This window comes from Otolemur garnettii, unplaced genomic scaffold (assembly GCF_000181295.1).
Source record: "Otolemur garnettii isolate 467f Iridium unplaced genomic scaffold, OtoGar3 scaffold00191, whole genome shotgun sequence".
Classification (NCBI taxonomy): Eukaryota; Metazoa; Chordata; class Mammalia; order Primates; family Galagidae; genus Otolemur; species Otolemur garnettii.
In genome coordinates, this window is record NW_003852586.1 from 2,259,483 (window position 1) to 2,269,574 (window position 10,092).

A 10,092-nucleotide genomic window follows, 5' to 3' on the forward strand; every position below is an offset into this window, starting at 1 on the left:
TGAAGAGCAGCCAGGAAGCTGGAGAATTCACTCAATCAAAGATCAGCCAGCGTGATGAAAATGGGGAGCTTCGGTTATTGTCACCCTTGGGAACAGCTGCTGGATCAATGCCCGGCACCAGACCCCACTGGCTATGGCGCAGGGTGTGACAATGTGAGCTGCAGCATCATTTGCTTCAAGGCCCGGAACTCACCAGAGCTTGGGCCAGAGAGAGGCAAAAGCAAATCAGAGGACGTGCTGTCCACTAGGGTCTGGAGAGAACAGCCACAGCCACAGCCACAGCCACAGAAGGATGGGCGGCCGGGTGGGCGGTCAGTTATCCAGACCCTGCCCGCTAGGCTGCTCTCAGTCCTCAGGACCTCACTCTGAGTTTTGTCTTTCTCCTTTTTCCTTTGCAGTGGGTATGAGGTGTGCAGGGGGAGCTGGGGGGCTTTATTCAGCCCATTCCAAAGAGAGTTCCCCCTCTACACAGCAGCCTGGGAGCCTCTGCACCCCTGACAACCTCCTCCCTTTTCCCTGGGTACATCAAGGTTCTGCTTCTGTGTTCTTTATGCCCAGGATAGGGCTGGAGGTTCTGGATTTTCATAGGTGAACACTTCATTTAAGGACATTCTATTTTACTCGAGGTTTCATGGCCCGGCCGCTTTCACCCCCTCTCTGTTGCATACTTTCAATCAACACTTTTTCTGATTAAAGGCCAAAACCTAAAATAAATAAGTAAATAAATAGTCAGCCCTAATGCAAGTTTAGTTGGAAACTCAGGGACAAAATGATAAAGACAACAAGAGCACAGTTTTTCACAGGACAAAAAGGTACATTCAATAAGAAAAAAATTTTCTATGTATAGAAGAACCTCCCTAGCTGACCACCTCCCTGCACTGACCACCTCCTTAAATTGACCTCATTTTCACAGACTGGACATGCACCACACTTCATGTCAGCACAGTAGCCCTCACTCCTTATGGTGACCATGTCCATATGCTGACAGTTTCTCTCTGTTGGCCACTTACAGGGGTTCTGCTCTATTTGTCACATAAGTATTTAGAGTTACATGAACAGAATTCAAAGCATAATGAAGGCACACAAACTTTAAATTGGGAGTGTCTCTGACAGAGAGTGTGGGTGAAAGTATCTTTTTTTACATTTTCATACTCTCACAAAATTTCTGACATTGATCTTGTGTTATTTTCTTAAATATATCACAGAATGAGATCAGTAATGAATCTGTACAGACAGATTGAATTTCTTCTGTACTCAATGGGTAAAGAGGTTTGGGGGGCAGGGAGCCAGTGAGATAAAACATTGAACTCAGGTCACATAGAACATGGCTTCAGATACCCGGTTTGCACAGATACCTGAGTGCCCCATGTATTATGTGGAATATTAACACAGCACCCTCCTACTAAGACTGATGTCTTTTGGTTAAAACTATGGTTTGAAAATTAGGAATATTTGGAGAAAACAATAGTTTTATGAAGAAGATTTATACCAAGGGTTTATATATGAAAGTTCATTTGTTATGCTGCAAGAATTGATCATTACTTCAAAAGGAAGAAAAGACAATATATGAATTTAATATGAAAGGAACAACAACATCAAAAATGAGTAAATAATTTTGACATAATATCCAGGAAATACTTGGGTCTACATTTCTTTGGGGATTTTTTTGGGGGTCTTCTTTGCTTATTTTGGGGATTTATGGTTGCTGTTGTTTGTTTTTCTGTGCTGAGAATCCACTGTGCAATTTGAAATTATTTCGTACAGAATGTATTTAAACAACTGGCTCACACTGACAAATAAAAGTCATATAATTTTCTATCAACTCCAAGCACATGTGTACCAGGACATCCAGACATTAGCATGGACAGCTCAGAACAGAGAGGGGGCCATGACAGGAAGTTCTGGCTGTCTGGAGGGTAGGGGGCAGGTGCTCTGGGTGGGACACGGTGAGGGGCAAGGACAGTCCATCCCAGTCAGTTGTAAGTAGCACATCAATTTAACAGTGTAATGTCATGATATGAATACTTCATACCCAAACAATTTCCAAAGAAATGTGATCATTCAACTTTGTTACTATATGCCATGTAATTCTGTATTGCAAATGGGACACCTGGGCTATTGCAATAAAGCTCCAAATCACAATGTCATCATCCCAGCTATCAATGTGTCTTAATGTTCTGCTTTTAAGTGAGTATGTGTGTCTTTGTGTCTGTGTGTATGTCTTTAGAGGAAAAGAATGGGAAACTCCGACAAACTTTAAGTGACATGTAAAAGATTATAGAACTGAAGAACTATAGATATAACATCATCCCAATCCTCAGGAAGATTTCCTCACGGCTCATAGGGAAAGGCTCCAAACAAATACCCAGAAGGAAAAAAATCCTGTTACCATAAGGGCACTTGCACTAGACTGTTTATTGCAGCTCAATTTACAATCACCAAAATGTGGAAACAGCCTAAATGCCCACCAACCCAGGAATGGGTTAAGGAGCTGTGGTATATATATACCATGGAATACTACTCAGCCATTAAAAAGAGGGAGACTTTACATCCTTTTTGTTAACCTGGATGGAAGTGGAACACATTGTTCTTAGTAAAGCATCACAAGAATGGAGAACCATGAATCCTATGCACTCAATTTTGATATGAAGACAATTAATGAACTAGTACATGGTGGGGGGTGGAATAAGGCAGAGCAGAGGGAGGGAAGGAGAGAGGGGTTGGGGGTCATGATGTGTGGCACTTTTGGGGTGGGACACAGTTATAAGAGTGACTTTACCTAACAAATGCAATCAATGTAACCTGGTTCTTTGTACCCCCAATAAATCCTCAACAATAAAAAAAAAGTAATTCCACATTAAAATGCCTGAAATGAACAAAAGAGACTTAATAGAACTATAATTTTATATAATTGAAGCCAAGGGAAGCTGCCTTCAATAACCTGTGTCAGTAAATCCAACAATATATATGAAGAGTCTTGGCATGTTACTTTCTAGCTCTCCCTCTCCTGGCGACATGGCAGTAGGTCCTCTTTATTTCTTCCTCCCACATGCATGTACACACATGCACACACACAGCACGTGTTTGCACAAATATCTGCAATGGAAGTTGCCGATCACATAATGCTTGATCTTTCTAAAAATATTTGTGATTAAGTCAGATAAACATCAGCGCTTACTCTGATACTTCCTGATAGCACATACTTTTCTTTTCATACTCCAAGGCAACAGCAACACCTTGGTTCTAGATGTTTGTGACCATCCTTCCAATCATGTTCCTTGTGCTGATAAACATACATGTTTGTGATGGACACATTCTTTCTTCACAGGAGATAGAAGACTTCATCCAGAGCTCAGGAGAAAATGGTGTTGTGGTGTTTTCTCTGGGGTCAATGGTCAGCAACATGAAGGAAGAAAGGGCCAATGTGATTGCTGCAGCCCTTGCCCAGATCCCACAAAAGGTTAGATAAAATGACAACTGGTGAACAGTTGAGTCTGAATGAGTCTGTCTGAAAGGTTAACTGCCTGATAGCTAACAGACCTCCTGAGGGCACTGTGCACCCTGAGATCTTATCAGAAAGGAGGGAAATTTAGTGCATATCTGTGCTAGCACAGTGGCAGGAAGCAGGCCTTGAGAGAAGTCTCAGGTGCATTGCAGTCTAGGCTCCCATGCAATTGACCTTCTGTGCCTCCTACACATGTGGAACAGGCCTATTTGGTGTGCTGGGCAGGGAGCTGCTCAGAGAAAGATGGCCTGGCTGACCGGTCACCCTCCAGGTACCCACCTAGCCAGGGAGATTTAGAGAAAGAGAACAACTTTCCTGCCTTCCTGGCAGCATATAATGAAAATCGTGAAGATGGTGTCCTGCCCTGAGGCAGGACCTAGGCATCTAATGTCACCTCCAGGCTGACACTTGTCCTGACTGAGGGAGGAGAAGGGAATAAAGGAGGAAGCTGATCAGAAGGAGCCAAGAATGGGAGGGGGTTCAGATGCCCCATAGAACATAGTAGGAACTTAATTTCTCATGTATAGAATATACTTGTGGTCTATGTGTGCTCAGGAATTATTATCTTAGTTTTCTGTCTGCAAAGACTTCTAACCATTTGGGTTGATTTTATGGTGAAAAGTGGACATTGACACCCAAACACCAAGTGGAAGTTAAATTTTCCTCAAGTCTATGACGATTACTTGGGAATTCTACAATAGCCTTATTTTGGTACTGGACGTGGACATGGCTGTGTTATAGGACATGGTATTAACCACTGCTACAGTCTGTTGGCTAAGTGGCAATACTCAGTCAAGCAAAGTATAGCAAATACAATTTTAGACATTTTGAATAAGTGCCTTGTTATTTATAAACTGCCCACTGGCTCTATTTTTCTACAATAAAAGAATTTTCATAACTGGCATCAGTGATAACCCTCTGAATCCCAGTCAAATGTTGTCACTTCGACTCTTACTGGAGAGAGGTGTTTAGTGACATGTGTCTGACAGTGTGATGGAAACTCTGATGCAGCATCAACACCTTTCTCACAAGCACTTGATTTTATGGATGTGGATATTTTGCAAATCAGTAAATGGCAACCTCTAATGAAGTTACTTATGTAATAGGCAAATATCAAAAAACTACTACAAAAAAAAAACTACTACTACTCATTTCACTCAAAAGCTTGAGGTGAGGCGGCGGGTCAGGAAATTAAGTTCACAAACCTGCCCCTGAGCACTTACATTGGCAACACTGTTCACACAACTCAGTAAGGCTTCCTGACCTAGGACAGCAGATCTCACAATTGGATTTGTGACAACATATGACGGTGTCTTGCTGAGCAGGGCTCATTATTGTTGTTGCCTATTTTTGTGAGTGGTTGGGAGGTTGAATTAGAGCAACAAACAGGTATTTGTAACTTTCTTCTAAAATTTGGCAAGAGTGGAGGTGAAATCAGGGACATGTTAATTCAAGTTTATGCCATGAAGAGAATGGCAGTCTACAAATGGATTAAAGTGTTTCTGAGGGGAAAGAGAGCATCACTAATGAGGAGAGGTCAAGGTAAACAGTACTGACCAGAACTGATGAAAACATTGCAAAAATTTGTCAAATTGTGGACTAAGTCATTAGCTGGCAGTGAAATGCATAGCAGACCAAGGAAATATTGATGGAAAAATGTCTAGAAAATTGTAAATGAAAATCATGGCCAACAAATCATGGCCTTTGCATGGTGACAAAACAACAACTCACATGTCCCTGCATCTGAGGGAGATTTTAGCCAGTAAGTAAGTAACCATACCGGAACACCCTCCCTACTCGCCTGATCTGGCCCCCTGTGACTTTTTTCTTTACTGGAATATAAAGGAAATATTAAAAGGAAGACATTGGATGACATTCAGGACATCAAAGGTAATATGATAACAGCTCATATGGCCATTCCAGAAAAAAGGTTCAGAATTACTGAGAAAGGTGGACTAGGTGCTGGTGTCAGTGCACAGCTTCCCATGGGGAGTTCTTGGAAGGTGACGGTGGTAACATTGAGCAACAGGGCAGGTAGCATGTTTGCTAGGATGAGTTCATGAAATTAATTGTCAGACCTCACATACTACAATTACTGTGAGTTGATTATTACACATTGTATCCATGTACCAGTATATCACAAGTAGTCTATGCATATATACAACTATTATATATCCAAAATAATTGAAAATAAGACATTTTGGAGAACAAATTCATAAAAACAGATTAATTTTAGCTTTAGAGGAGTGAAGCTAGTGTAAAATAAATCAAATACATGTACATCATTGCAAGTGTATGTTTTTTGTACTAGAATTTTATTGCCTGGAAAATAATTTCTAAAATGCCTGAATTTACCAATGTAGGAATCATTTGTGTAAGTTACTCAGAATTCCTTGGATACCACATTGATCTTGACAGTAACCCATAAATCCTGGTTATTCTATTTACCTACAGTTTGAGTCGTTCTCATGACTTACCAGCCTTGTGCTCACTTCTCCATAGTTTATATGAAGGGTTTAACTAGAACACTGACAATCCCTTTAGAGAGATAACTTGCCTTAACTTTGGATTTCTACTCATGGAATGAAGTATTTTCTCCACCGGAACAGGTCCTGTGGAGATTTGATGGCAAGAAACCAGATACCTTGGGACCCAATACTCGGCTGTACAAATGGCTGCCCCAGAATGACCTTCTTGGTAAGATTCTGGGGGAAAAATACTGAATACATGAGTCACAGCCAATTAGGGTGATAGTAGGTTAATAGCTTAACATAAAAAATATTTATTTTTGAAAACTCAAGAATAAAAGCCAGCTGCTTTACACACATGTTCTATGCCCAGGGTGGGGGGAAGAATAACCTATAGCAGTTGGCATTTTCCTACACACTCTCATATTGGTTATGTCCAGAAACAAAAGTGTCTATTTCAGCTCCCAAGGGTGTCTCTGTCTCCTACCTCTATCGAAGCAACTTTACCTTGACTTTCTCCCTTCTGAGAGTGATTTCACATGACACTGAGCATCACAGTTCCTCTTCCGTCTCCAGTGATTCTGCATTGTCTGTGGGAAGGAATCCCCAGTCCCTACTATAAAGTGATGTCACCTTCACAGAGGAGTGTGACCTGTGCTTGTTGTGACTTCAGCCCTGCTCCTGTCACACTCCCTGCTGCCTGGACACCTTGCATGTGCAAAGAAGTGACTGCACCATTTCCCTAAGAGAACAAATGCTTACATGCCTGACCCTGTCTTTTCTTTTTCTTTGTACATTTCATTTCTTTTATCCAGAATGTGATTTTTCATTGTCCCTTAGTAATCTTGTTCTCAAGTCACACAGCATTTCCTCCATGCACACTTCACTTCTCTCTCCAGCATAAGTAGGTCCTTCTGCCTCTGAATCTCAGAGCAGTTCTGGTGGTTTGTTGGAGTCTAGTCTGCTATATAGAAAATATTCCCCTTTCACTGTCCTATAATGTGCCTTTCCCATTTTATCCCTGAGATGTATACTGAATAATTTTGATGAAATTCACCCAATTCTAGGTCACCCCAAAACCAAGGCTTTTGTAACTCATGGTGGAACCAACGGCATGTACGAAGCCATCTACCATGGGGTCCCCATGCTGGGCATTCCTTTGTTTGCGGATCAACCTGACAACATGGCTCACATGAGGGCCAAGGGAGCAGCTGTCACCTTGGACTTCACCACAATGTCCAGTGCTGATTTGCTCAGTGCTCTGAAGATGGTCATTAATGACCCCATGTGAGTAGCATGACTTTTTATTAGGTGGTATTTATAGACAGGTTCTCTTATCATTAGTAAATGAAATTAATTCATTAGTATATTTTTAGTAAATTGGTTTTGAAAACAATTTAAATTATTTTTATATTTTAAAATTATAAATTTTAGTGGATATAAATGCTACAAACCCCCTACTATTTGGAAATTAAAAAAAAAAAAAACTAATCAATCAGCAACTTGCTTTCATTTCCCACCAGGTACTTAGGTTCATAGTTGCATTGAACCCAATAAACTTAATGGTTAATTAATTCATGAAAAAATTTTCTATATAAAAATAGCTTCAGATACACAGAGAAGAATAAACAAGATGAATTTTTACAATTAAGACAGAATCCACAGTTAAAAGGAGTAATGAACTTGGAAATATAAGAAAAGATTTTAATTCAGTTACTAAAATTTCTTCATTTATTTCTTTTCTTTCATTTCAAGGTTTATTTTTATACTGTTATTATTTTGATAGATTCTATAGTAGATATAATTTACAAAGGATAAAATTGATATATTCAAATGTAAATTTTAAATATATTTAGTATGTTTATGGAGTTATGAGATGACACTATAATTTTAAAACCTCTATATCATCCCAAGGAAATTTTGTAAGGCATATCAATCTCCTCCTATGAACACCTGATCCCAGGAAATGCTAATTTGTATTTTCTCTACAGATTATTCTCTATAGGTATCAGATATGGGAATCATACACTTTCTGGTGTATTAAAAATAGCTTTTTCACTAAGCATAATTTTTTTGTTTCATCCATGTTGTGAGTATTGAAATTTTGTTCCCTTTTTATTATTATTGTTTGGGATTCATTGAGGGTACAAAGAATTAGGTTACACTGATTGCAATTGTAATTCCCTCTTACAATTGTGTCCTGCCCCCAAGAGGTGCGCCAAACATCATGGTCCTAATGCCCCTCTCTCCCGCCCTCTCCCCATTCCCTCATTCTCCAACCGCCTTGTATTAGCCCATATCTTGCCTTCCTATTAGAACTGAGTACATTGAATTCTTGGTTCTACATTCTTGTGATGTTTTACTAAGAAGAATGTGTTCCACCCAATCCAGGTTAATAGGAAAGATGTAAAGTTTCCATATTTTTTAGTGGCTGAATAGTATTCCATGGTATACATATACCACAGCTTAATCTATTCCTGGGTTGGTGGGCATTTAGGTTGTTTCCACAATTTGGCAATTGTAAATTGAGCTGAGATAAACAGTCTAGTGCAAATGTCCTCATGATAAAATGATTATTTTTCTTCTGGGTAGATTTCAGGATCAAATGGGAGATCTATTTTGAGTTCTTTGAGAATTCTTCATACTTCCTTCCTAAAAGGTTGTGTTAGTTTACAGTCCCGCCAGCAGTGTAAAAGTGTTCCCTTCTCTCCACATTTGCGCCAACATCAGCTGCTTTGAGTCTTTGTGATGTGGGCCATTCTCACTGGGGTTAGTGATATCTTAGGGTGGTTTTGATTTACATTTCTCTGACGATTGGGGATGATGAGAATTTTTTCATATTTTATTATCCATTTGTATATTCTCTTTAGTGAAAGTTCTATTCATCTCTCTTGCCTGTCCAGATTAAGTAGAATGATTTTGAAGTATTTCTTTCTCTATTGTCTGTAAGATTTGGCATGATCTGTTTTCTTTTTAATTATCTTTTACTTTTATTTATAAATATTAGTTGTCCATTTTTTGAAATTTTGGAAAAAACAAAATAAGAAGAAAAAGTTAACTGATCAAAGTATTCTGTAATAGACATACTCCTATCTGAAAATGTGAATGTTACTTTCTTTGCATTATTATTATTATTATTATTGCTTAATATTTTGATGCAGCAATCATTTGATTTCTTTTCTGAATGTATTTATCTTCATTAGTTCTTTATGAGGTTTTTGTTCTCAGTTATTATGTTAAACATTGTTATTGTCATTAAATTTAGCCTTTTTAATTCTGTGAAGGCAAAAGTGAAAACCTAATAAACACATGTATATGTAAGAAAAATAAATAAATTAAAAAAACATAAAATGCAAATATCTCTTCCCATTCTGAAGGTTGTCTGTTTGCTTTGGTTCTTCTCCTTGAAAATTAAGTGAAGCATAAACTTTTTTATGCATTTGATAACATTAGCCAATAAACTTACTCTCAGTGATGGAATCTTTTGTTTCTCCTGCAGTTATAAAGAGAATGCTGTGAGGTTGTCTAAAATTCACCATGACCAGCCAATGAAGCCCCTGGATCGAGCGGTCTTCTGGATCGAGTTCGTCATGCGCCACGGAGGAGCCAAGCACCTGCGGGTTGCAGCCCACGACCTCAGCTGGGCCCAGTACCACTCCCTGGACGTGATTGGCTTCCTGCTGGCCTGCAGGGCAGCTGTGATGTTTGTCCTCACAAAGTGCTGTCTGCTCTGCTACCGGAAGTTTGCTGCCCAGAGGAAGAAGGGGAAGCAGGAGTAGCTGGGTCCCAGAACTGAAGCTGGAATCTTCACCTGTGGGTCCCCCAGGTGAATGCCAGCAAGAGGGGCGTTTTGGAGATTCTCCTCCTGGGACAAAACACCTTTCCCTACTTATCTGGTCAAGTCAGAATCAGACTTTTCAGAGATTTAGTTCCTATTTGAAAGATAAAATTATTACATGTTGAACATTGTTAAAAACTGGAAAATGTAAAAATCATATAAGTCAAAATGGTGTATGGATAAATGTATTGTTCTAATTCACAAATTATGCAAACAAATATGTACTGAGCTTAGCTATGTTTCACATATTATGTGCGCATACAAGAACAGTAACAAGTCCA

At 39.4% G+C, this 10,092-nt stretch overlaps 1 protein-coding gene across 1 annotated transcript in view; it reads left to right on the top strand.

Annotated features, from left to right (window-relative positions):
• Window positions 1–9,862, top strand: part of LOC100947201 (UDP-glucuronosyltransferase 2B17-like) — a 15,179-nt gene extending 5,317 nt beyond the window's left edge. Inside the window, exons 3-6 of the mRNA XM_003800967.3 lie at window positions 3,329–3,460; window positions 6,115–6,202; window positions 7,041–7,260; window positions 9,473–9,862. Coding sequence (XP_003801015.1) covers window positions 3,329–3,460; window positions 6,115–6,202; window positions 7,041–7,260; window positions 9,473–9,752 — 720 coding nt within the window. The 3' untranslated portion in view covers window positions 9,753–9,862. The remainder of the gene's footprint in view (window positions 1–3,328; window positions 3,461–6,114; window positions 6,203–7,040; window positions 7,261–9,472) is intronic.
• The last annotated feature ends 230 nt before the right edge of the window (window positions 9,863–10,092 follow it).